This window comes from Brachyistius frenatus, unplaced genomic scaffold (genome assembly GCF_029030835.1).
Source record: "Brachyistius frenatus isolate BFR_SWC_R1_liver_20210118 unplaced genomic scaffold, ASM2903083v1 Contig_8, whole genome shotgun sequence".
Taxonomy (NCBI): domain Eukaryota; kingdom Metazoa; phylum Chordata; class Actinopteri; family Embiotocidae; genus Brachyistius; species Brachyistius frenatus.
The window spans coordinates 6,180,388-6,207,738 of record NW_027210607.1 but is presented as its reverse complement, the minus strand read 5'-3'; the positions used below and the strand labels follow the sequence as shown (position 1 = coordinate 6,207,738).

Genomic DNA, 27,351 nt, shown 5'->3' with positions numbered 1-27,351 from the left:
CAACAACACTGAGAAAACGCAAGAGTTTTCTGCTTACCAGGTGGAAGCGCATACATCTGAGGTGTATGACACCCTCATAAAGTGCTATAAAGTGTGATGATGAAACACTGCATGGTTACTGATTGATACACTCCTTACGCTGCAGTGTTGCAGTCTCCAACTGTGTTTCCTTGATAGTGACCCATTGAATGACCTGTGTAATTGGTCCACACAAATCACTAACCACAGGGGCAGAGAGGGTTTCCATCCTCTCATATGAGCGGTGTAGTCACTGATCCAGTTCACAGATTACCTTCCCTCAGAGATACACCTGGCCACAATTGCCCTTTGACACTGGAAGGATACTGGGGTAATAATATGTTTCAGCAATTTGTCAGAGTATTCATATGACCACATCAATGAATTGAACGCTGAAGCTATAAATCTGACCTGCAGGGGATTCATTCAAACTAATGTTCATCTTGGTGTTTTGTTTGCACATAAACTACAGGTTGATTGTTGAAAAGAGCATTAAATTGAAAGTGATTTAAAATGTGTGACATTCCTCAGGCAGGCATAAAACCCAACCTACAGGCCTGCCACTCTGGGGCACTGTTGTGTGCACTCCTAATACCATCACATTGTTAGCTTTCACAGTCTGTGTTTATTCAAATTCCTCAAATTAATGTGTTTTTGGTTTTTTTTATGAGAAAAATATGCTGAAAATGTGGACATATTGAGCATTTTCCTTCAATGGAATTTTATGTTCTTTATCCAAGGCTTGTCCAACATACCATGCATTTAGAAAATGCCCTTGACTCAGCACTGGCCTTGGTGCAAGCTCATTTTGCAGTCCAGATGATTTAGTATGGCACAAATGTAGAGGAGAGCAAAACCCAGCTAAACTGGGTCTATCCACCTTTTAAGCCGACATAAATCTTTATGAGGTAAAATAATAGTATAAATTGTGGTGAGTGTAGTATGCAGTTAATGCGGGATGTCCAGAGATAAAATCTCCTAAAAGGAGGGAGGAGGTATGAACTGATGCGTGTCTGAAAATATAACTCAAATATGTTTAGGTTTGTGGTTGTGATGACTTATGAGTATCAATATGACTTTAGGTCATAGATTATTTCCACTTTTATTTTCCACCACAGCACTGCCAGAGTCCTCAGAAGCAATCGGGAGTGTATGATTATCCTCATAATATGAGAGGGGCGGGCTCTCTGCTCATGAATATGGAGGTACGGGGCCCCGCAGACACTCCCTCGCTGCTCAACTTGTGGAGCCATCTCCAGCTCGGACCAGCAGTCAGTCAGTCAGTCAGTCAGCAGTGGGCTCGGCCGCCGCATGGCTACTGTGTAAACTTTCTTCAACAACAAGTGGAGACTGTTGGATCACGAAGAAGCGCAGACGCTAGCAGAGGTTGAGGGACATACGAGGAAGAAGAGGTCTTCTATGAATTGGGAACCTGTGCTCCGCTGATCAAACTGTTGTTTCCCACTCGTGCATGTTCAAACCAGAGGAGAGCTCTGGTGCCGTGTGTCGGCCAGCAGACTAGTACAAACGAGTGGCAACAGCAGTCCGGAGGCATGATTTTGAGACGGGGCTCAGTCGTTGCTGCCTTTTTACTCTACTTTCTCGCGAAGGTACGTGGATTACTTCGGCGCAAACAGCGGGAAAGGTCGCTCAGTTCAGCCGTTTGGATGTACTTTGATTGTATGCCTTATATGCGCACGGCTCTGCTAACATTATATGTCACCATGCAAAATTGTGTGCAGTTAGACTGCTGCAATTGCAAAGTAAACCAGTAACCAAGTCAGACCAGTTTTACGCACAGTGTTAGAGCTCTTGCATTTGTATATAATCAGGTCAAAGTTTTCCACTGCATTCACTGTTCTGTCTCCCAACAGGTGTCGGAAGGATCCGGACAATTCGAGCTGCAAATCTTATCGATGCATAATGTGAACGGAGAGTTGCTGAGCGGCATGTGTTGTGACGGCACGCGGAGCACCGCGGATAGAAAATGCACACGGGACGAGTGCGATACGTTTTTTAAAGTTTGCCTGAAGGAATACCAGTCGAGGGTTTCTGCTGCAGGGCCCTGCAGCTTCGGAATGGGATCTACGCCTGTCCTCGGAGGGAATACCTTTTCTTTCAAGAGCTCTGTCAGGAATGACAAATCCAGGATAGTTTTGCCCTTCAGTTTTGCCTGGCCGGTGAGTGGAGACTTCACAAATACTTTCCTGACGCGCATCTCCAAACAAAGAATTTTAAAAAAGGGGGAGAAAATGTCTGTTTGCAGGGCAATTCCGCGCAATTACTGCACGTCAATCATCCCCCCCCCCCCCCAAAAAAAAAAAAGTGGATAGAAAGCACAACAAACAAAGACGCAGTTTTTCTGTTGGTAGTTAGCTCTGTGAATTCGCCTTTTGAGAGAGAGCCCCCCCCCCGGTCTCCTCGTTTTCTGCGCTAATTAACCAGGTGCAGGTAGTTTTCTCCATCAGGTCTAAACATGTCCAAGTAGCGTCAGGTTGTTAACACTACTTTGCATATTATATCATTGTAAAACCCGAGTTGTCAGAATTTGCTTCTAGGGTCAGTTAGTGAGAAATCAATAGAAAAGTTGGATTTACCTTTCAGTAAATTTGAGCCATCAGTATGAGTTAAGATTAAATATTGAGAAACTGTTCCATTTTTAATCTAAATCTCCTGTTAAAAAAAAAAAAAATCGTGTTTACATAGGCTGGATGCTACTTTTTACATTGTTAAATGTTCCCATTTAACCGTTCCTTTGTCTGGCACGATTCAACAGATCAATATTTGAGTTAAAATGTTGGCTCAGCTTCATTGTCACAGCTTTCCGCTCCTCTGCCTCCCTGGCAGCTGTTCATGTTGCACAGTGCTGCAACTCCACAGTAAAAAAAAAACACACAAAAAAAACACTTTCAGGTTTCCTTAAGTGTCAGCTCTTCTTTGCAGAGTAAATAAATGGGCCTGACAGGCCTGTGGGAGAGTTGTAGCTCTGTGAGAGATATGATTTGCCATGCTGGAGCACATTTCAATGTAGTGGGGGAAAAGAAAAAAAAAAGGAGGATTGTGCACAGACTGACTGGCCCCACAGCTTGGCCCGCAAACTCCTCTACTGTGCCTGATGGGTTAAAGGCACAGTCCGCTGGTATGTGTGTGTGTCCAATTACATCAAGGCTATTTTTACCTCAATCTTGATGGAAGTTCTTGTTGTAGTTTCAAGCATTGTGCACATTGATGGCCTGAGTAGGTGAGAGAACTGGACAGTTGTGTGGTTTCCTTTCATGTTTTTATGTGAGTACCTATGAGGCAGAACAGGTCATTTAAATTTGTGTTTTCCCTATGATCTGCCAGTAAAACAATGTTCTCAGCAGGGGAGCATACAAGTTGATATCGTCTGTATTTTTTTAATTTGCTCTCCACTTGTACACTGGCGCCTCACACCATTTTTAAAAGACAAAGGCTTCTGTTTATGTTCACACTATGGCAACACTAAGTTGGCATGAACCCCTTGCAGCTAGTCTAGTTTCATCTTACTGGTTGACAATCATTCCTGCTTGAGAACAGCACGTGTTGACATTGAAATGGAACTTCTAGTAGGTTCACTCGTATTTCTTTTCTCCCACACCGGCCTACATGTCCTTGAACTAATGAAGGATGTTCTTTGCATGTTAAAAACTGCAGATACGTGGAAATATCAGAGCTAGCCGATCAGGCAGTGAACTCGGACACCTCAGGTGACTAATTTGACCACAACTTCGGTGTAAGAAACTGGAATTTGGAGCAGCCAGATTGAGGCCTGGGAAAGAACAGAGCTGCTCAGGAGATTCTCTCATCCTTCACTTCAAGTGCTTTACTTCAGTGCACATTAACAATTGTCAGGTTAGGTATGATATCACTCTTTGTCCTTTTCATCAGTTGATTGGCTGTTGTGGACAGATGGCAGTGTGGTGCAATTGGGTTGTTGGGTACTCTGAGTTCATGGAGCGTTCCCCCCCCCCCTCCTCTCCCTCTCCTCTCCCTCCCTTCATCCCCTCTCTTGTGAGCTGCATGGCCTCTTGTCCAGGCCAAGGGCTTTGTTTAAGTCACGCTCGGTTGGACCCCAGGCATTTCATCGCTTTAACCTTGCCACCCACAGTAACCGTTGCACTTAATGAGGCTACACACATGTGCTTAGATCAGGTAGCCAGGCATCCAGCTGAATGATGCCGGCCGGACATCTTTAACGTGAGCGCAACAGTGTTTTAGAGCCCCGTATGGAGTCACTAATGTCTACTTCATGCTTTTTTTTTTTATTCCACAGAGGAGTGAGGCTACCAGCTACCCCGGGCCCTCACAGTGTATCAAGCAGGGACAATAGTGTGCCCTCAGTGACTACAGTGAGGATTACAGAGCATAATAGAGGCAGTGCAGCTGTAATTCCAGCACAGGACAAGCTACAGGAAGCAGTTGTAGTAGACTCAGCAGTGATGAAGTTGGCTCCCAGGCAGACTGTGACCTTGCCTCTGTGGCCACCTCATGTTTTCCCATGTTACACCTTTTAAAAGGAAAACAAAAAGTAAGGTTTTCTAATTGGATTGATGTATCCAGAGGTTAAACTGAGCTTTTATAAGCACTTACCTGCTCTCTTGCAACTAGTTTCTTCTTGAGCAACATATCAACCCCAAGTTGAGCTTGCCTCATTCTCTAATCTTATTAAACAGCATAATTTTCCTCCATCTTTCACTGATGCTGGTGAGGCTCTGAGACCAAAGACATGTTGGTATCCCTGTGATTGATTTGTTGATAAGTCAGAGCAGTCTGAGAACTGGGATCAGGTGAGCTCAGCCTTGAGAGTGAGCCCCGCCGGCTGCTGTGGGAGTAATGACATGTTTGTTTTATATAGTCGGCTCTGATGTGGCAGTTAAGTGCAAATTACTCAAGTGAAAGAGAGAAGAGAAATGTGTTCTTTCTTTTTTTCTCTCTCTCTCTACCTCACCCTGCCCTCTGCTTGAACAAGGACTTTTAAAAAAAAAAAAAGTTTTTTACTTGCACTGTTTTGTGAGTGTGACGTTACATAATGGCTTCACTGCTTATCGGAATTATTTCAAGCTGCGTAGAACCATGCTATGAATTCAAAGTACATTTAATTGGGCTAACCTGTGCCTTGTTTTTGTTTCCCTTAGTGGTTAGTGACCCTTGCACAACACAAGATGACTAGCTGCTTGTTTGGTTAAACGCTCGATATGACTTTGAGTCCCGTTCTCGGGTTCGTGTTTTGATCTTGTTTGCATTGCAAGAAATCTGTTTACAGTGTCTTTTGTTTTAATTGGCAAAAGGGGAGATTCTTTGTCTGGGAGAGGTTCTCTCGTATCCTGGGCTGATGCACCTTTACAGGATATTTAATAAGCTGTTGATTGTACAAGTCTTTCTCCAACTCCTGTTGTGATGAAAATCTCTTGGGGAAACAATGCACTCCCTCCTCTCAGTCCATCAGGGTCTTTGAAGGTGATCGTGAGTCTTTTCAGGACTGAGCCTGGCTTTTATGTCAAATAGGGTGTGTTACTTAGCTGCCCAGATCATTGGTTAGATCGCAGGTCGATACTATTGAAGTGATTGACTCAGGAAAACTGATACAGAAGGTCAACATCCCTTTGACCAGAGTGTTTACATTTCCTCTGTGCTGAGTGTAGGCCTAGACCGGTCTAATCTGTTCTGCCTTGCCTTCGTTTAGACCTTTGACTTTTGCCTGTTATTCCACGAGACATACCTCTCTTTATTTTGTTAAATATCTTTGTAATGATGGTACATCAGATGGCTCCATTTTCATTCGTGTGTGTGTGTGTGTGTGTGTGTGTGTGTGTGTGTGTGTGTGTGTGTGTGTGTGTGTGTGTGTGTGTGTGTGTGTGTGTGAGGAAAATTCCCCGACTGAGAGGATTCAGTAGTGTTCTTTGGCAAGTCGGTGTGATTCGAACTGGAATGATCTTTATCGCTTATGTTTCTTGTCTGTTGGACAGTGTCTGCTTGGCCAGAAAAGATAAGAAGACATATGGCCACACTTAGTGTGTGTGTGTGTGTGTGTGTGTGTGTGTGTGTGTGTGTGTGTGTGTGTGTGTGTGTGTGTGTGTGTGTGTGTGTGTGTGTGTGTGTGTGTGTGTGTGTGTGTGTGTGTGTGTGTGTGTGAGTGAGAGAGAGTGTGAGTGTGAGTGTGAGTGTGTGTGCTCTGTAGTTCAAAGAGAAGTTGTGAGTCAGCTGGGAGCCTGGGAAAAGTGAACCTGGCAGTGGCAGACGGTTCCAAGCTGATAACCGCCAAAGAGTTATGGGGTGTTAGTGAATGAGGAGTCGGGCAGTATCTCACTTTCTGGAAGCAGTTATTTAGTATGAAACCAAACATCCCAATAATGGTGAGGCTACTTTTTAGATCAAGCCTTTTTTTGCCATGTGAACATTGTACAGCAACATTGAGTGTGCCAAAAATCTCACACAAGTACAAGATAGAAAGTAGTGTTATCAAAGCTGCGTATGTTTTATATTAGTTTTCATGGCGTGGCCCTGAATCATTTTAATGTAGGACTAATGCATGATCAGTCTGTGGTGATAATGATTACACTGGTGCAATAGCTTCCATGTTGAGGCAAGTCCAAATAGTGCAAGATATGGGTGTGTTTCCATGTTGTTATAGATCTGCCCCTCAGAGAATACACGAATAACCTATTAAACAGGGTTGGGCATTGTAAGCAAAAATACTATTCCATATCTGCTGCCTGGGAACCATTTCACTGTTGTTGGAAGACTAATGATTTGTTAGCTTTACTTGGCAGAGTTTACACTTCATTTTATTTCTTTTTTTAAGGAGTTTCACACCAAACATTTTGACAATGTTGTTGTTGTTGTTGTTGTTGCATGTTTCTGCTGTTTGTAATGCAGCATCCAATCTCATAGGGACACATGTTTTATTGGAGCGTGGTAGTAACGTGTTCTTCTCTTCCTTCTTTTGTTGCCTAATTGTGGTTAGAAAACAGCTTTTGGGCATATTACTACCACCTTCAGGCAGTAGTAAAACACATTTCTACCAGGTGCTTTTAAAAGCAAGGAAAAATATATTCTTCAAGACAAGACAATAGTCACATAAACTCTGGTTTTACGACTATTTGAAAATTCAAATCATGACCCATCCCCATTTTTTAACTTAATGTCTTTTAACCACCGCAGTCCACCTAAAGTGAGATTTCTTTCCCATCCGTCTTGGTCACTGTGAACTTTTGTTTTCGCAGGTAAACCAGGCCGGTTTTCAGTTGGCAGGAATCCACTGTTGTTCCCACTGTAACTGCCAGTAAAATGAGAATGAGTGTGCAAAGCAAAAACATGTTCAGATAGATTGAAAGGTCACTTTAAGGGTGACTTAACTTGAGCGTAAAACATTTTTTTTCAAAGCTTTTCGTCATAAACACGTAAATTTAATGTTGCAGTAATAACTAATTTTATAGTTTTGAGAAATGGATGAAATACTCAGTTCCCATTTTTCAGATGAGCTCACCACATGTTTGGGAAACAGATGTTTTAAAGGTCTATGTAGACATACAGTGAAATCTATTGTAATTATTTAGTTGAATGCCGTTGTTTAGGCTGGAAAATTACTCCCCTAAATGGAAGTATGCTAAAACTCATTTGCAACTGCATCAAGTTTTGGACCAGGAGGTGAGCACCGAGGCATTACCATGACACAACTTAATGCTTGAAGAGAAGCCAGAGGACTCTTGTTCTTACTGTTAAAATAACTAGCTGTAGGTTGGGTCGTGGTTGTAGATGATGAGGTGTCACATTACCACTGACTCACTCACTGGAGCTGTGTGTCAAGTAATTGCAGCCAATTGTGAGTCAGAATATACTGTAAAGTTTTGCTGATGAGCACTGAATTTCCAATAATGGCTGCCGTGATTGCAGTGAAATGCTGGCATGGGATGAGACAAATGTCTCCTGGAAAGATGGAAAGTTGAATGCCTGAGAAAACAAGGTAAAGCCCTGAAAAGAAAAGAGGAAAAAAAAGCTTCAGGAGTGAGTCATACCCCTTTTCTTTCTCTCTGTGGAAATTGAACAGGGGATTTCCTTCAAGCAGGTTTGTTTACCATGAAGTCATCGCAGCAAAGAGGCGAAGCGGCAATGCAAAATTTCTGAAATGCCTCCAAGCAGCGCTGTTCGGAGGCAAGCAAGTGTGTGAATATAACAAGTAGGTGTTTCTAGCGGATGCCCAAGCACTATAAGTGGATTACACTTTCTCACAATCGCATACTTTCTCTCTGGCTGTGTCATGTGCACTCGCAGACACATTGTCCGTTCCCTCATGGCTGCGGCACAGCGCAGGGCAAATGTGTAAACTGATATCGGTGTGAGCGCTACCGACCCTGAATCGGACAAAGCGTTTTCAGGAGTGCTGAAATCTAGACAGGCCCTCCAGAGTGTAGCCCTCATTCAGTCTCTCTCTGTCTCTGCTTTCCTGCACATTTTTTTTTTCTCTGGCTCTATTCGTCTCGTACACTTTTTTTTTTTCCCCTTCTTTTTTTTGTGCTTCCATTTTTCTGCCCGTCTTGACTTTGCCTAAAAAGCAGTGTCCTTTAATCACTTCCGCTTGGATTGTCACAGCAGCTTTTTACAAATTTTATGCATTGGCATGAGATTAAAAACCCCACATTCATTGCAAAACAGAACTGACCGTGCTTTTTCAGAGCATTGGAAGTCATCCACTGCCTTCTCTCGCCACATTTTATAAACGTGGAAAAATTGTGTTTGAGAAAAACAGTTTCAAAAGAGGTTACAGTGGCTAAGATGAAGACATATTTCTGGCTTTGTAGTATAAGGTATCCTTTTTTTATGTGCTATTTCATCGTCTGGTCATTACCAGTGAGTGTGTGCTGCGTGGCCCTGCTGCACACGGCTGGTTGTTGGCATGTCAGACACCCTCCTGCTGGGTTTGGGTGTCCAGCTAGACCAGACCGCTGCCCATGTGTCTGCCATTCTAATCATGAAGAGACCTCTGCACCATCTCGGGCTTATCCTCTCTTAATCAGATCAACGGGACCATTGTTATAAGTCCGCAGCAGTTTCTGTTCTGGGCTTCGTTTGCAAACTAAATCAATGAGAGGAAGATGAAACGTCATTGGCAAGTTGGCTGAGGTCATAGGGAAACTGGAAAGTCCTGGATTTGGAGAACTGAAAATGATATATTTACAAAGAAAAATACGTTGATCCCTTTGCTTATTTATCATCAGACCTAATGATTCTAGGACTCAGAAGGGGATATTTGTAAAAGAGTAAACAGGCCAGAGCCTTGTACATGTTAGTTTGTGTGTTTATTGACCGTTCTGTGTAAAATATCCATCATTGTACCATTGAATGGTCATGTTTTTATGATGCTGTGACTCCTTGCTCTTCACTAACACATCTTGTATCTGTGTCTTCTCTTCCTCAGAGGTCCTACACTTTGATAGTGGAAGCCTTGGACTTCAACAATGAAACCAGCGGTGAGTTACGTCTGCTCGTCTGGCATCTCCATCTTGCCCTCCCCCTTCTCTTCTCCACCTTTCCCCCTTCCTCACGGCAGTGCCTTGGAAGAGCGGTGTTGAAGGTCAGGAAAGGAAGTTTATTCTTCCTGAACCCCCTGCCCTCTTCCACATGGTCCACTGGGTGTGCGTGCGCAAGTGTGTGTGTGTGTGTGTGTGTGTGTGTGTGTGTGTGTGTGTGTGTGTGTGTGTGTGTGTGTGTGTGTGTGTGTGTTAAAGTGTTGACAGGTGCCTGTATGGGAGGACAGCAGTTCAAGGAAGTGGGGAGGGGGGGGGGGTAGAAAAAGAAATGGGTGGGGTGGTGAGGTAGAGGAGGGGAGGTATTTTTTTTTTCTATAGGAGGGGCCACTCTGCCCCCCCACTATGAAAATGTTTTTATTTGGCCGATGACTGATGGCAGGTGCTGCCAGCCGGGGTCAGGGTCGTACTGGCTCACTGTCACTGAGGCGTGAAACACAGAGTTCATCCAGCCGACCTGCCGGGTGCTGCAGCCGGCCGACAGCCGCAACGCAGGGGGGCTGAGGCCTTCGAGCTATGCAGCCTCGTAGGTTAAACTTACGTCTGGCACAGGTGGGCTGCAGGCTGAGCTCCGAGCAGGAACAGTGGAGGACTTCTCAAAGACTCTGGGTGTTCTTCTCACGATCGTGGGAAGAACGCGGTGCTAACATGCTGAAGTTAAAATCTAAATTCTGGTTGCCAAGTTTGGTTTCAGCCATTAACTTGTTGGGATTCCTGCTGGTTGGTGGTCAGGTTGGCGACAGCGTGGTGATTCCAGATGAGGGCAGGGCCTCATCCCATGCTTGTTTATGCGTGTTCGAGCTCAATGAGGTTTCAGTCTTTTCTGCTGTATTTGCCGCTCCCCAGAGAGCTATTAGGGCATTGGTGTAAAAAGCCCCCTGAATGTACACACTGGATGCTGGTTAAGCCTCTCTGAGCTCCAGCAGGTTAGCTCGCAGCTCTGTTAGCTTCATGAGTAGAGGCTGTCCTCACGGATTCCTCATCAAAATAAAAAGTTGGCTTTAGTATTACACTCAAATTTCAAGCCCTTTCTCATCTTTCTACTTCAGAGCATTTTTATATGATGTATAAACAGTGTTTGAGGAAAAGTAGTTTTTTTTTTTTTTTTATAGCTTTAAAAGTTTGGATTTTTTTTTTTCTTCTGTAAAGTCAATTTCATTCCCAAGCATGACCTTTGTAAACTTTTGAGAGTTTGTTTGATTTATGTTGAGCTCCGGGCCAGGCAGCAGGTAGCCGGGGTGTGTTACTCCTGACGCTGCAGGCCAGCAGTCGGTAGAGAAATGCCACACAGCGAAGCTCTGGATTCCAGACCACTGTGAAATGTTACTGGTCACTGTGATTTCACGACCCCTCTGCCCCCTATACACACACCAAAGCACAGTAAATAAATGACAGCAGGCCACCCCCCCACCCCTCCAACTGCACTGCGTTGCATCATACTGCACAGAGGAGCGACTCACCCCCGCGCGGTCAACCACCTCTGCTTGTGTGAGCACAGTAAATAATGGCCGTGACATATTTTTCATTCTCTCCCAGGTGGAAGATTTAGACATGGAGTAGCGAGTGCTACATGTGCGAGTGAATGAGTGCTGTTAATGCGCGGGGCTCGTGCGTAGACCGTGTCGCAGTCTGGAGATTGGGCTGAGCGTGTTTACTCAGTTTGAGTGTGTTTGCTCTTTGTGTGAAGCTCATTACAGCCCTTGGCTCCCAGCTCAGTCCTTGCCCATTTGACAGAGCTGTGACCTCTTTGTGTTTGACAAGAAAATAAGTCTGTTTCTGGGTCCAAGTCTGTGTGTATTTTACAATCACAACACAGACTGGGCCTTTGCTCCTCATCTGAAGTGGAGATAGAATCATTTAAGTATGTGAAAGTGTTGACTTCGCTACTTTTTTTTGACTGCTGTTAGTGCATGTGAGGAAGGCTGCCTGGAAAAAAAGTGCTGATGGCACGCTGGCAGGCTTCCCAGCAGTGACTGTGGCATTGGTGTCCTCTCACTGTAATTTATGGCGGCTGCGGTTCTGTCCTCGCCTGAGCAGATGCAGAGGGCAGCAATGGAGACCAGTAATGTCCTCAAGCTGTAAACCTGAGAATCAGAAAGCAAGCAGGAAGAGTTGGACGGGGAGCGTGAGAAAAAAAGCAGTTAAAAGTTCTCATTACAGGCATCCTTTTCCTTTTTTCTGCATTTCCTTCTTGTACTTTTCTTCCTCTCCGGCACACATACTTGCTTTAATTACATATAATCTGCTATGTAAGAGATCTTCTGCAATTTGTGTCTGAATTTTTGGGGCATTTTTGGCTTCCCACTGTATGATCAAGCAGAACACTGCAACACCCAAAAGCGTCATGTAGGATGCTGCATTCCACTGCTCTCTCCCAGGCTCAAACATTTGATGAACACCAACTTAGCTGAGGTTAAAAATGTTCAGTGGAAATCTTACAGGTGAAGTTGATCGTGTCTAAATTGATGTTTTAGGTGCAGATGGGAAGTTGATAGAGAAAGCCTCTCACTCTGGCATGATCAACCCCAGCCCACACTGGCAGAAGCTGACACACAACGGCCTTGTCGCCCAGTTCGAGTACCAAATCCGGGTCAGCTGCGACGAGCACTACTACGGCTTCGGCTGCAACAAGTTTTGCCGGCCCAGAGATGAGTTCTTTGGACATTACACGTGTGACTACAACGGAAACAAGACCTGTCTGGAAGGCTGGTCTGGACCTGACTGCAACACGGGTAAGCCCTGCGGAGGCAGCGGCATGTGAAGAAATCTCTCTGAAATGGGAATATTAATGGGATTAGTATGTATGACTATGAATGAGCAGCCTGACTGTAATCTGTGATTCATGCTGATACACTGTCTGTTGCGTCGCTTGCATTGAATGGTAGACTTTGTTTCTGAACTTGCACAGCATTTTCCTCTTCCTCCCTCCATTCAAATAAAGTTTTTCCCTGTTTCTTATTAAATATTCCGCCATTGTATATGGATGGGCAAGCATGATTGTATGTCAACAGCAGCGTTTATTCTAGCAAACAGAAATATCAGAGAGGGCTGTAATTATATTATTTACTGCTATAATTAGAGTGTGCTAAAAACTGAGCTGAGTTTGAATCCAGTTACCGTGCAGTAAAATAACTATTCTTCTGCTTCTTCCAGCTATATGTCGACAGGGCTGCAGCACTGAACACGGATCGTGTAAGGAGCCAGGTGGATGCAAGTAAGTGGCCGGGCCTGCTCTGTAGGATTTATTGGTCTGCTATCAATGATTTTTTTACTACGTGACATGTCGAACATGGCTTGTTTAAGTGCCTTTACTTACTATGAAAGGGTTAGTGCCAGAAGCCTGTGGTGTGGATTATTCAGATATGCAGGGATTGTGGCCAAACAGCAGTTCTGTCATGGCACAGACGTGCTCGGTTCTCTGGCCAAGAGACTATCAGTACCAGGGGTTTAACAGAGATGTAGGCTGAGCTGCTTGTAAATCTCTCGCCGTGCTTCGGACCGGAGAGGCTCAACCGCCGCGACTCCATGCTAGAGAATGGAGCCCTCTAATGAGGCAAGTGTTATCAGTCCAATCATGTGTAACACTCGGATGAGCCTTAAAGTGTATTGTTTATGTAGCTAATGGCTTCCCTAATGCTGTTTATGCACACAGCCAGAGGAAAAGCCAGGAACAGATGGATATCAGAGCTGGGGCATTGTGTGCAGAAACAGTTGCATCTCCTCTTCATCCTGGAGGAGGCCCTGCGCTGCCCAACGCTTCCCACAGTTTCAGGCATTAGTTGCTTTCCTAGTTGTCTGATTTGGCTATAAATCAAGCACAGGGACGATCAGGTTTGTTCGCTTTGTACAGTTGCTCTGTTGTTTTTCCCAAGCTTTTGACATCATCGGGTTTCTTGTAAGTGCTTGTGTGGCCACTGGCTGGCGAGAGGTTTGAGTTGCTTTAGTCTCTGCGCAGGTGTGGCTATATTTAAATCTCTGGGTTTAACTCTGTTTATGTACACCCTGCCAACAAACTCTCCGAGCAAGCTCTACTACTATTGTAGCCAGTGAGCATTTTCCCACCATCGGGCTGTTGCGTGTTAAACAACATGTAGCAACACGGGCTGCAGGCCGGGCAGCCTCCTCTTCACTACGGTGATGTCAGCAGAACCACAGCTGACAACGTTTCATGGGGTTTTCTTGGAGTTTTAAATGATACCCTCGGCTTTCATTGTTGCTAATAGAGTAATAACAGTGCATCTATGGGCTGTAGAAAGAGGTTTTGAAAGCATTACCTACACAGCCACAAAAACTCGTATGAGTCGGTGGGTTAATATCTTTTGTGCATCAGCAGTGCCGCACAATGTAATGTCCCATTCCCCAGTAATTTGGCTGTGTAATAACTGTAAATAAATTGGGGTCCTGCTGGGGATTCCTGCGCCACTTCTCATGGAGAGGATTAGCGCATTTTTAAGAATAGGCTCTTTAATCACAGACTGAGGTTTACTTAACCACCACGTTTATTTTTACAGTCTGTCCGTTTCTTGTGGCTAATCAGTGCAGCGCTCCCCCAGAGGGACGCTGCGTTTCCTGTCGCTGGACTCCAGAGCAGCAACTGTATCGCCACCTTTTAAAGAGCGGACTTATCAGTGAGGCTGGATTGCCGTCTTAATTGTGGAGACGAGGAAGAAAAAAAGGGCAGCATTATCAGGGTAATTATGGACCTGGACATCTCTGTGGTAAGCAGGCTGTCTTGTGCCCCGGGGCACAAGCCTTCCTTCTGAGTCATGGGAACCAGGACGAGCAGCAGTGTAACAGCAGAGAGGAGGGCCCAACACTCCTCTGCAAGAATGTCGCCACTGCCAAGCCACAGGCACAGTGTCGTTAAAGGGGGCGTCTGGCCGCATGCTAATGTTAGCTGTGCTAAAGGTCCCATTGGAACTGTAATTTAGTGTTTTTTGTTTTTTTTCTGTTTGGTAAAATGCTAAATGCTCCTCTGTTTCCTCGTCTCCAAGTATTGTTTAAAAGCTGTTGCATAAACACCCTGCTACTTAAGATTCATTTGTGGTCTTTTAAGATGCAGCCCAGTTGTGAGGGTGAGAATACTGCCTCTTTGTTTTGTTTGTGCGGCTCCATGCAGCATCTGCTAATGTGCAGTTCATTAAATTCAGATTATCGCTGTATCGCTTGTGAAGGAATCTGGAATAAATGGGAGATTAAGATATTAGCATTTATCAGATACCACACAGATTATCAGGCCTTGTTGTGAATTTTCCTGAAGATTCTGCATGTGTTGCCACGGCGTGTGTGTGTGTGTGTGTGTGTGTGTGTGTGTGTGTGTGTGTGTGTGTGTGTGTGTGTGTGTGTGCGTATTTGGTCTGTTTTATGTTTTTTGAAGTTTCTGCCCTCTTCCTGGCTGATGGCATGGCTTTCCGTGTGTCTTGCAGGTGTCTGTATGGCTGGCAGGGCCAGTACTGCGACAAGTGCATCCCCCACCCCGGCTGTGTACACGGCACTTGCGTGGAGCCCTGGCAGTGCCTGTGCGACACCAATTGGGGCGGCCACCTTTGCGATAAAGGTTAATTTCCTTCCCGTATTTCAGCTGCAGTTGCCTAAGGAGCGTCCCCGTGTTGTGTGCAAACAAACTAAAACTGTGTGACACTGTTTTCCCAGATTTGAACTACTGTGGCACTCACCAGCCATGCCTGAACGGAGGAACGTGTATCAACACGGGACCTGACAAGTACCAGTGTACCTGTGCTGAGGGTTACTCTGGAGCCAACTGTGAGAGAGGTGAGTGGTAGTGATACAACCTCTGTAGCTGAATTATTGCTGGTAAGCAGGAAAAGACACACTGATAACGTTCAGTCTCACTGCTCAGCCCGTTAAAAACTATCGCTTACATTTTAGGTCTGTGACCAAAGACATTTATGTTGCTCAGGCTGAATCTTTGTTTTATTTTTTTGAGAAGTGAAACTTCCCTTTTTATTTTAAGAATAAAACAATCTATTTTCAAAATGAAAGATTGGATCTCAATGACTTTCAAAGTCATGTTTTCTGTCAGAATAAGTGTTCTGTGCTCACTGAGCTTGCAGACAAAAGGTCAGAGGTACCTTGAGTTTGTAATCAGAGGAGGTGGTAACTTGGCAATAATCTGTTTCCACTTCAGTGTAAATGGCCCCCAAATCAGGTAATCCAGCGGTTTGATGTTCAGGGGCCGGTCATCCCTCTGCTCCTCCAGACAGATGGGTGTGGTGTGGAGGTTCAGCTGCTGCGAGCACTTACCATGGAGATGATGGTTTTTTCCTCATTAAATCTGAGCCTCGCGGGGTGCTGACAGCTTAACTGCAGAGATGTCAGGAAACCGTGCCCTTCGTAACGGGAGGTCTGCAGACCAGGGGGATACGTCAGCCTATTGTAACACTGAGGCCCCAGGGTGCAGCGCCGCATCCTTCTCCCTCCCTCCTCCCCCACGGCATACCAAGAGGCTGATCACCTCCGACTGCATAGTTATTCCTCCAGTGAATCATTCATTTTTGATTCACTCGGGACCCACTCATCCTTAACTCGTCCAGAAAGGAGAGCCTCTGGGGCCGCGGCTGCCCCTCTCCCGCTCTCTCTCCCGCTGCTCTCTCATCTTGTGCCGCTGCTCAGAAGAAGAATGGCGGGGAGTCAGAGGGAAGTCACACTGCATTGGTCAGGTCAACATAGCATGAAAGATGATTTCCTGGTGGTGTGGTCTGCCGGGGCGGGTAATGAGAGTGAGATAGGGGGATTTTGAGCGGGATTTCTGGGCAGGGGAGGACGGGGGTCGGTTGGACGGGTGAGGAAAGGAGTCGACCTTTGGAAGTGTTCTGGTAACAGAGGGGACTGATTGGTCAGAGGAGGGAGGGTTTCCTGGGATGAATTGCATTTCTACATCTGACTTGTAATGAGGCAGAAGTAGATAACAGTGTTGACAGTGACATATTTAATGGCAGCCACAAGAGCAGAAATATAGATTTTTATTTTTTTGAATTACAAAATAAGACTCGTGCTTATTTTTTATTTTTTTTTAGCCGAACACGCGTGTCTCTCTGATCCGTGCTCTAATGGAGGGAGCTGCTCAGAAACCAGTCAAGGATATGAATGTCAGTGTGCGGCGGGCTGGAGCGGCCCCTCCTGCGCTATCAGTAAGATTGCTCAACCGACCAGCACCAATTGAATGTCAACGCCCTCACAAAGGAACCATCATTAACCTGAGCTGACTTCTCTCACGCAGATGTTGATGACTGCGCTCCAAACCCCTGTAATCACGGAGGTACCTGCCAAGATCTGGTGAACGGCTACAAGTGTCACTGCCCGTCTCAGTGGACGGGGAAGACGTGTCTGATAGGTGAGCCGGCCAGCCTCTCTCCACCACTTCATGGCTGTCAACTGCATATGCACACGCTGCTAACTGCTCCTCTCCCCCCGTCTAGATGCCAACGAATGCGATAGCAAGCCCTGCGTCAATGCCAACTCGTGCCGAAACCTGATTGGCGGATACTTCTGCGAGTGCCTCCCTGGTTGGTCGGGGCAGAACTGCGACATCAGTGAGTTGAAAGCTGTCAGCTGCAGCTGTTGAACAGGACACCTGTCCGGCTCCTGCCTCTTATATTTATTTATTTATTTCCATTTGTTCAGTAACATGCTGAATCAAAGCTGCAACACAAATGCATTAAATAAACCAGTTGCAGTCTCTCCCTGCAGTGTAAATGAATCTGCCGTATCACTATTAGCCCTGTGTGTGGCCACGGCTGTGGTTATTAGGGGTGGCTCAAAACAATCCCAGGACTAGTTTCACTTGGCAGCAGACAGGATTGCTCAATACTCTTGTTTTGCACTGATTTTTGCAGCCACATTATCCAACTCTTGCACAGCACTCCCGAGCTCTGACAATGTTTTTAAAAGCCGCTAGCATGGGAAACATAAAGCACAGACTTGTTTTCAAAGGACTATTTAGTCAAGCTTTCAGAATTAATCCTCAGATTTGTTTTCCTCTCGCAGATGTAAACGACTGCAAGGACCAGTGCCAGAATGGGGGAACTTGCAAGGTAGGTGTCGGGTCAAAAAACCCCAACATCAAGCTTTATCTGGTATCAGCTGCTTTTGTTTGCCAGCTTGTTTGTTTGCTTTATTGTGTCTTTTTTGTCAAAGCCAGAGACATTTACAGTGGTTATATAAATAGCTGCTGTAAACTGTTCTCTCCAAACCAACAGTGGAATTGTTGTGGAATTCCTCTGAAATTAAATCTGAGTGGAGTGGGTTCAGAGGGGTTTCTCAGGGAGGGACACACAAGTTTCTTGACCACACTAGATTGAATTACCATAAACATTATTGTGTTGAGCCCGTGCCAGGAAAATGTGTTGAAATAATTGCAGCGCTGTGATAATACCTTCTCCTGCCCTCCTCACTCTGTGCCCTGGTTTGACAGTTATTGTTCAGACCCCACCCTTTTCAAAGCAGTCAATCAGACATGAGGTTAACCCCTGCTTCTCTCTCTCAGGACTTGGTAAATGGCTACCGCTGCTCGTGCCCCCCTGGCTTCGCCGGCGAGCACTGCGAGAGGGATATCGATGAGTGTGCGAGCTCGCCCTGTCTGAATGGCGGCCGCTGCCAGGACGAAGTGAACGGCTTCCAGTGCCTCTGTCTGACTGGCTTCTCAGGAAACCTCTGCCAGGTGAGCCTCAACTCCCCACCTCTGTCATCTACCAGCTGAAGCTTCTCTGCTAGTCTTTGGGTTTGTTGTAAAGTTTTCCTTCCCCGCCCTCTTAAATGGCTTTTGTTCCACAGTCCTCCTTTTTTAAAAGGGAGTGCTTTGTTGAAGCTGCTCCTGGCTACAGTGGGATACATTCCTCAGCGCTGAAGCCCAGACTCAGAGGACGGCTCCTATGTCTCTGCCTTGTTTTTCCCCCTTCCTCCGAGTGCTGTGCGTGTGTTGTTTCCTGGCAAGGCCTGTAGGGAGGATGCTGTGGGTTTTTTGCTCTGTTTTCTGTAGCAGAAACTATCAGATTTACCACTCTCTATTCACCACCTTTCTTCCTCAGCTGGATATTGATTACTGCTCGCCCAACCCATGTCAGAATGGAGCGGCGTGCTTCAACCTGGCCACAGACTACTATTGCGCCTGCCCAGAGGACTATGAGGGCAAAAACTGCTCTCACCTCAAAGACCACTGTCGCACCACCACATGTAAAGGTACGCCACCACCAGATTTTTGCTCTTTTCCAGAAGGCTTCTGAAAGGTGATCTGTGCTGTAGTAAAATGCTGAATAAGGTCAGATATTCACCACTTGCCTGAACACTTTGCCCACATTTTCCCATGAGTACAATACCTATATTTTAGTTTCATGCAGTGAAGCTTCTTGGCCAAGGTGAGCAGTTTCTTTTGAGTGTTGCTCCCTCGATGAGTGCCCCCCCTTTCCTCTCCTCAGAAATACTTTTCCTTCTTCTGAAGTTCCCTGAAAATCTGGCAAAGGCCTGATAGCACCGTGTGTGTTCTTGCTGATGACTTGGTGGGCTACCTTTTCTTTTTCCCCCTCAATGAATGTGCACATTTTTCAGTTTGTGTGCAAGTGTGTGTGTGTAATTGAGTGAGTGGACCAACCACAGAGTCCGATAGCAGACGGTGAGATTCTCTCTGCTCTTGGCAAGAATTAGGTGATTACAGGGGAAGGGAGGGGGAGGGGGGGCACATTCACCCGCCTCACCTAACCTGATCAGACAGGGGGAAAGGAAGGGATTTCAATCCAGAATGAAAAAGATCTCTCTGAATTGCTTATGAAAGCATAACAGCTTATCACCGTTTCTCCTATCATTCATTTTTGTTCTCCATTTGTACGCATGATACTGTTTTTCTCAGGGGATATAACAATTTTCTTGGTATTTGTATTGGTATCCTGTTGCAATCGCCTCCTCTTCACTTTGGATCTCTTGTTTTTAATGTAAACTTAAAGCAGGGGTTCATAACCCTCGGTGATAAACTAAACTCCCATCCCATCCTTCCTTTATCAGTCGGGAGATACGAACTGAATTTTTATCGTTTGAAACGAGCGTTTGATCAAACGTGCTTTTCTTAACCAGCTCTCTCCTCTCTGCAGTGATTGACAGCTGCACAGTCGCAGTGGCATCTAACAGCACGCCGGGAGGGGAGCGCTACATTTCGTCAAACGTGTGCGGACCTCACGGCCGCTGTCGGAGCCAGGCCGGCGGCCAGTTCAGCTGCGAGTGCCAGGAGGGCTTTAGAGGCACCTACTGCCACGAGAGTAAGGAAGAAAATACAGAATACAAGGCACCACCGATCAGGACGGATCAGTCTGTCATCTGCAAAGACATCGTCAGTCTCACACGTTTCTCCTCTTTTTTTTCAAAGACATCAACGACTGCGAGAGCAACCCATGCCGCAATGGGGGCACGTGCATCGACAAAGTCAGTGTGTACCAGTGCATCTGCGGGGACGGCTGGGAGGGCGAACACTGCGAGATCAGTGAGTTAGACCGTCCCGTGACCTCAAAACAAACCCGCAATTCCCTCATTGGAACCGCTCAACCCATGTTTCAACATAAAGGAACAGTATCTTTGATGATGTGTTTGATATGCTGCACATAAATCACGCTCCCATGTAATGTCTTCATCAGACATCGATGACTGCAGCACCAACCCGTGTCATAATGGAGGGACATGTCGAGACCTGGTGACTGACTTCTTTTGCGAGTGCAAAAATGGCTGGAAGGGAAAGACTTGCCACTCCCGTAAGAGCCCTTTTTTAGTTTTTTCCCACACCAGTGTAGTCTGTCTGTGCAGGCTCATGGTATGTGCTTATGGCTGTATGTAATTACCCAATCTTGTATACTTAGTGTGTGTATGTGTGTTTATTCTGTCATGTTTAAACCTTAAGACGTTTCTATGCTCCCTCCAGGTGAAAGTCAGTGTGATGAGGCCACATGCAACAATGGAGGCACCTGCCACGATGAGGTTGACACATTCCAGTGCAAGTGTTCCCCGGGCTGGGAGGGAACGACATGTAACATAGGTGAGTCACACAGTCCCAGCGGTTTGGTTTAAGGGTTCCAATTCACACACAGAGAGGACTGCTTTGTGGGAGAGCTCCGTCTTGTCTCGGATATTAATGAGATCTGTCAGATGTGCGAGGTCCGCAAACAGTTTTTATCCCTTCACTCTGTCAGCGCTCCCTCCCTTCTCATCTCCCTCTTCGCCCCGTTTCTCCCTCTCCTGTGAGTGCTGACATCTATCCGCTTAAAATCCCCGATTGCACTGACAATACACCTCAAACTCGAGGAATGTAGAAAAAAACCAGAAACCAAAAGAAGCCGAAACCAACAGCAGCGGTCTCCTTCGACTGTTTAAGGTTTATAATTCGTCCTGTTTATTGTTCAAGAAAGGTCGCTGACCAGAAATAATCTTTTTCCTTTATTTTCTCTCTTTCAGCCAAAAACTCGAGTTGTCTCCCGAACCCATGTGAGAACGGAGGTACCTGCGTGGTGACGGGCGAGTCTTTCACCTGCGTCTGCAAGGAAGGCTGGGAGGGTCCCACGTGCACTCAGAGTAAGAGAGCCAGTGATGGAAATGATAACTGTGGACAGTTATTGCTATTAAATGATGATAAACCCTGTTCTACCGAGCTCAGAGGTGAAGTCCTGCAGCTGATTAAAATCTGACTCTCCCATCATCTTTTGATCTGTCAGGTTTTTTTTGTTTTTGGGTTGTTGTTTTTTTTAAACCTCTTTCCTCTCTCCCTGGCTGCTGCCGGCCATGAGAGGAGGAGGAGGAGGAGGAGGAGGAAGAGGAGGAAAGGGCTCAGGAAAGTGGAGACAGATGTTTCTCCCCCATTTTTCTCCAAGTCCCAAAACACACCCCTCTCTCCCCTCTCTCCTCATTGCATTCCTGTCCAAATAGTGACATGTCTGCTTGTTCTACAGCCCTCCTCTGTGTCCTATACTTTGCTGGGATCCCTGCCCTGAAAGCATGTACTCCAAAAACATAAATTCCTCTTGTAACTTTTTGTAAAGGGAGGGGGGGACTGGGTGGAAATTTTTGGGTGTGGAGGTGTTGATGGGTGAGAGTTGATTCTGTGTTGTTAATAAGGCAGTGTAATCAGGCAGCGCACCATCCAGGCCTGACCGGCCCAACACGCCTCCGCACACGCAAGCTCAGACGTGCTCTCTGCTGCCATGTGCACCAAATACTCACACACATGAAGAGAGGAAGAAAAAACAACAAGCTCAATACATGCTGTCTGACTCTCACTCCCTTTCGTTTTTTTTTTCTTTCTTTCTTTCAGATACAAACGACTGCAGTCCACACCCATGGTAAGTGGAACCCAAACATTTCCTGTCAATTCAGTCAGCTGTAAACAAGCGGCTCCTCCTGTATTGGAGTTTCTCACCTGCGGGCTTTTCTCTCTCTGCTGAGAAACTGGCCTACACCCTCCCTTGTCTGTCATTCCTGGGATGCAATCAGATAACTTTTTGAGAACTCCCAAACACAATATAAAAAATAATGCGAAAGAGGACTGACTGCTTTTCATTTATTTTTGAGAAAAATCGCTGGTGAGAAAATTTGAGCCTGAAATTGTTCAGTTGAAAAACAAACATGGGTGTGTATATAAGTCAGAGTTGTAACTTCTCCTTCTATTTATTCTGCAGCTACAACAGTGGAACCTGCGTAGATGGGGACAACTGGTACCGCTGTGAGTGCGCCCCGGGCTTCGCGGGTCCAGACTGCCGGATCAGTGAGTATTAACCCTGCCTCCGGCTCCTCCCTGATCCCACCCACCCCCCTCCCCCCTGCTTGAGCTGTCAGCTCCAGCATCACAGTGTCACCCCAAATGGAAGGTCTAGTCGGCCAATTATCTGTGCGTTGGGCTGGAGGCCAGGCCGAGCCATTTTGGTGTCACTCCACCGGGCCATGCTGCTGTCCCCGGGGGAAACCAGCTTAGCTGGCCAACAGCTAATCAGCCATGCTCTCTGACACTGATTACACAGATTGTTTTCCCTCTTAAAGGCTTTCAGATGGCCACATTCTTTCCCATTGCAGAGCCTTTGTTCTGCTAAGTCCAGCCTTTAGCTCCTGCATACCTGCTAATGATGCTGCCTTTGGAGAAGGCTGCGAGGGGCAAAAAACATCCAGTGCTGATTTAAAGGATGTTTGCTTGTTTTTTTTTTCTTTATGAACTGGTGTGTATGTACTGTTCAAAGGACACATGACTTCAGTGAATTTAGCCTAGGGATTAGATTTGTGTGCTTAACCCAATATGCGAGTGGTGTCTGGCTGTGCTCTTCATTTCATAAAGAGGAACTATTTCTTACCTCCCGCTCTCCTCCTCTGTGACAGATATAAATGAGTGCCAGTCCTCTCCGTGTGCCTCCGGCTCCACCTGTGTGGATGAGATCAACGGTTATCGCTGCCTGTGTCCACCAGACAGGACCGGACCGCACTGTCAGGAAGGTAAAAGTCCTCACAAGACAATCAAACACTAATCCACACAACAAACACTGTATTTCTTGTATATTTCTAACATTGTGTTTGTATTTATCACAGTGACAAGAAAGCCCTGCTCTGTTAATGGACATGTCACCCCTGACGGACTCAAATGGGACGAAGACTGCAACACCTGCCACTGTTCCAACACCAAAGTTGTGTGCACGAAGGTACGACTCCTTCTGCGCTACATGTAGTCATAAAAGTGACATATTTCCGGTGTACAGCTGTGAAGCCCATGATGTCATTGTTTACTAATTGGAAAAATGCTGCGGAGAACCGTGCACAGAATAGTTAAAAGATTGTGTCGGTGGTTGAGTCTCGTTCTTCACCATCCTCAGCTGGCGGGTCGGGCCATGTTGGGCCACAACAACACTGTCGCAGGGTGGAGCTGGCTGGGGAGTGTCAAATTCAATGCAGCGGTGATAGTTTGTTTTGAAAAGAAAAACACAATGGCCCTGTTAGAAATTGGTGTCAGATGCCATTTCAGAATCTCCCAGTCACACTGTGATTGGGTGATTTACTGTAGCGGCATGAAGGAGTGCTATCGTTATCACGCTCTTCTAACCACCGCACGAACAATGAGGCCTCAATGATGCGGCTCCCCTCGGGAACAAAATGCATCATGGGGTGAAAATTATCTGGGACACTGAAACTTACTGTAGGCACATTTTAGAGAGAGCCTGATGTTACCGTACTTTTTCCAAACAGTAGCTCGTGTGTTTGCTGTGCATTACAGAAGCATATCCTTTGGCATGCAATGGAGATAAATGGATCTTTGCAGAGCTACTTAATATCCTTGTCTGGGAAAAACTGGAGTTGAATCTACTTTTCTAACCTGTTTACAGTTCTGTTTGGGACTTTAATCTCTGGAAGTCAGAGCTACAGACACATTTCAGTTGGTACCAAAAAAGTAAAATCAGACAAATTTATGATATTTTAAGTCATTTTGGAATTTAAAGTTTTAGACATTTGTTCAATTCCAATAATTGTGTGTGGATTAGGAATGTCAGCACCAAATTTCCTGGAAATGTTTTCCATACCTGCTGAGATATGTCAGTCTTGATCAGGGTGGTGGACTTGCCATCCCTCTCAGCCACACAGCTACCATTGTTTTAAAAAGTATCATTTTATGTTGGTTTTTTTTAATTTAAAGAATAACCCGTGTGTGTGTGTGTGTGTGTGTGTGTGTGTGTGTCCTATTTTTCTCTCCAGATGTGGTGCGGGCCCATGTCTTGTAAACTCAGTGCCAAAGGGCATGGCGGGTGTCCCTCAGGCCAGAGTTGCATCCCCCTCAGGGAGGGCCACTGTTTTGTGAAGCCCTGCCCCGAGTTCGGAGAGTGCTGGCACTCCAACCCTCCCCAGCCTCCCACCAAATGCCACCCCAGCTCCACTTACCAGGACAACAGCTGCGCCAACATCACCTTCACTTTTAACAAGGAGATCATGCCTCGAGTGAGTTACCTAGGCATCGCGGAGGAGGAAGAGGAGATTGAATTAACAGGCTTGGGGCTCATTTTTCATGCCTCTCCCCACCACCTCTCTTTAATGAATGGAAGCAGCAAACTGCAAAAGGAAAAAAAAAAGAGAGACTCTGGAGTCCATGACTGAAATGTTTCACATAGAAAAATATTTCTCTCGTCTCTGTATCTTGTTTTGGCATCCACGCGAATCCGGCATTCATGATTGCAGCCAATCCGCTGTTAACCCGACCACACTGCGAGATTAATTTCAGGATAATATGGATTTGAGCTAAACGGGACCACTGGCGACTCTGTCACCACATCGGACGATCGCCCGCCAGTTGCCTAACAAGGATGACAGCAGATAGTGACAGGCATATGAGTCTGTGGTCTTTAATCTAAATTAGGTGGATGTCAACCAGATAGGATGTTGATCCTTCTGCCAAAATGCAGACCAAAACCTTTTTTTTTCTTCTTCTTCTCTTGATTGCCCCTCTATTTTTCCATTTATGTTGACGTTTGCTTCATCTCTTCCTCGTGTCCAGGGCTTGACTGTGGAGGGAGTGTGTAAGCAGCTGAGGCACTTGTACATGGTGAAGAATTTCTCCTTGGAGCACTCTGTGTCCATAACCTGTGACCCGTCATTCTCAGCCAGCAACGAGATCCACGTCTGCATCGTGAGTTCCTCCTCCCACTGCAAGTCGGCCATGTGTTTTGTCGGCCTCTATTAATGCATACTCAGAAAAATCCTCTGATTTATAGCCTGCAGCACATAGACACACTCTCATGGGATCCGTGATGGATATAGTTTGGGCAGTTTTGTGTCAGGTGACAGCAAGTCAACACAATCACAGATTTCTTTCTTCTTTGCATTTAGTCCACAGAGGACCATCACCTGGACCAGAGCCCCATCAAAGAGATCACAGACAGGATAATCGACTTGGTCAGCAAACGTAACGGGAACAACACCATCATCTCTGCCATCGCAGAAGTGCGAGTGCCAAGCCCCAGTAAAACTGGTATGAACCAAATCCAATCTCCGGTTGTTGCTTATGAGATTTTCCAGACTTGTACACACATGTGTAGAAATGGGTAGGAGGATTTTTTTTTCCCCTCAAAGATAGATGAGATAGAGCCAAGCCCTGAATATGACAGCAATGCTGAGCACCAAAGAAAGTCATGTGTATATGAAAAATAATTCCTTAGCATCCCACAAAGCTCAGACCGCCCAGGTCTGCCATCTCATGGCCGTTGTAATGGAGCTTAAAAGGAATCTAGCCAGGATTTGGATGGAAAGAGCAGAGCTGCTTGGCTCCATGGCTTTAGATTGGCTCATAGTGCAACTGGCTGGACTTTTAGTCGGACTCCCGCATGTGTCCACCATTCATCAACACGGTGACAGCAGACTGCTGCCACAGCCAAGTAGAAGCAGTCTCCTCCCGTTCGGGGCTCAGAGGTCAGGTTGTACTGGTAACGGCATGCTAATGATTTAGCAGGCACGACGCAGTAACATAATAGAAGCTCCTGTGCGTTGTTTATCTGGGAGTCAACTCTTTTTTTTAAATCTGTGGCATCTCTTTGACCTGTGATTGTCCTCCTCCCTCAGACTACCTAGTGCCTCTCCTCAGCTCTATCTTGATTGTCGTCTGGGTCCTCTCGCTGGTCTCCATTTTGCTGTGGTGCATGCGCCGCCGGCGGAAACAGAGCAACCACAACGGGACGTCAGCGAGTGGCTCCGAGGACAACACGACCAACAACGTGCGGGAGCAGCTCAACCAGATCAAGAACCCTATAGAGAAGCACGTGGGCCTCACGGTGGCCATCAAAGACTACGAAAACAAGAACTCCATCATTGCCAAAATAAGGACAAATCATCCCGAGGGGGATGAGGACGACAAGGAGAGGCACTTACAGAAGGGCCGCTTTGCCAAACAGCCAGCGTACACACTGGTGGAGAGGGACGAGAAGGCGCCCGTCTCCAATCCCAACTCAACATCCAAGCATCCGAATTGGACTAATAAACAGGACAACAGAGACTTGGAGACAGCAAACAGCATAAACAGGATGGACTACATTGTATAGCAGACAGCTGTGTTGCTGTGCAACCAAGCCTTACGCCTTCACACCCAGGTGGTGGGTGAAACGGGGGAGCTTCGGCATGTGTAGTATACGGTCATGTCAGTTGTGACCCCTCAGTATTTTCAGATATTCCCCGTGTTAATTTAAGTTTTGACAAGCTGGCTTACACTGGCAGTGACGGTTGCTTTGGTTGGCTGGAAACACAAGGCACTGGTATACATTTCACTGTAGAACTAGTTGCAAAAGTGTCCTCCTATGCATTTAATTTCCCTTTTTAAAAAAACAAAACAAAAAAAAACAAAAACAAATGTAGTGGACACATGGAAGGGGCTCCTGGTGTAATTGTTGTACAATGACTAAAACTACCCGACGTGTTCAACACTAGAGCTAATTATTTTTAGTATGCGTTTGAATTCTTTTTCTAGTTCTATTTGGAGAAAGTGCCTTTTCAGCTTTAGACTTCAGCAACTGTCAAATGAGAAAAAAAAAAGATCAACTTTATTATTTATTTTTTATTTTTCCGGGGCGGGAGGGGTGGGGGGTGTTCAATGTCAGCAGTTGCTGCCAATATGAAGAATTTATGTGACAATTTAGAACGTGTAGATATGTACATTTTTTTTTTTATTAATCATTGTGTATATTTGATTTATTAACTTAATAATCAAGAGCCTTAAGATATCATTCCTTTTTATTTATATGTTCTGTCTAGTTTGAAGGTTTTGATATCTGTGGAAGCCTACCATTTC

The 27,351-nt window shown here is 45.8% G+C and overlaps 1 protein-coding gene across 2 annotated transcripts; it reads left to right on the top strand.

The window, feature by feature from the left end:
- Window positions 1-1,299: 1,299 nt before the first annotated feature.
- On the top strand, window positions 1,300-27,134 carry jag1b (jagged canonical Notch ligand 1b). 2 transcript variants are annotated; one of them, XM_069690112.1, is made up of 26 exons: window positions 1,300-1,628; window positions 1,893-2,198; window positions 9,455-9,506; window positions 12,038-12,295; window positions 12,717-12,777; window positions 14,990-15,120; window positions 15,216-15,335; window positions 16,601-16,714; window positions 16,804-16,917; window positions 17,003-17,116; window positions 17,571-17,617; window positions 18,070-18,243; window positions 18,611-18,761; window positions 19,664-19,828; window positions 19,936-20,049; window positions 20,201-20,314; window positions 20,482-20,595; window positions 21,012-21,128; window positions 21,865-21,892; window positions 22,229-22,314; window positions 22,917-23,030; window positions 23,124-23,233; window positions 24,279-24,518; window positions 25,072-25,203; window positions 25,404-25,545; window positions 26,133-27,134. In XM_069690112.1, the coding sequence occupies exons 1-26, from the start codon at window positions 1,572-1,574 to the stop codon at window positions 26,606-26,608; spliced, it is 3,651 nt and encodes a 1,216-aa protein (XP_069546213.1). In that variant the 5' UTR covers window positions 1,300-1,571; the 3' UTR covers window positions 26,609-27,134. The 2 variants fall into 2 exon arrangements, with proteins under 2 accessions (XP_069546213.1, XP_069546214.1); XM_069690113.1 differs by lacking the exon at window positions 16,601-16,714.
- The last annotated feature ends 217 nt before the right edge of the window (window positions 27,135-27,351 follow it).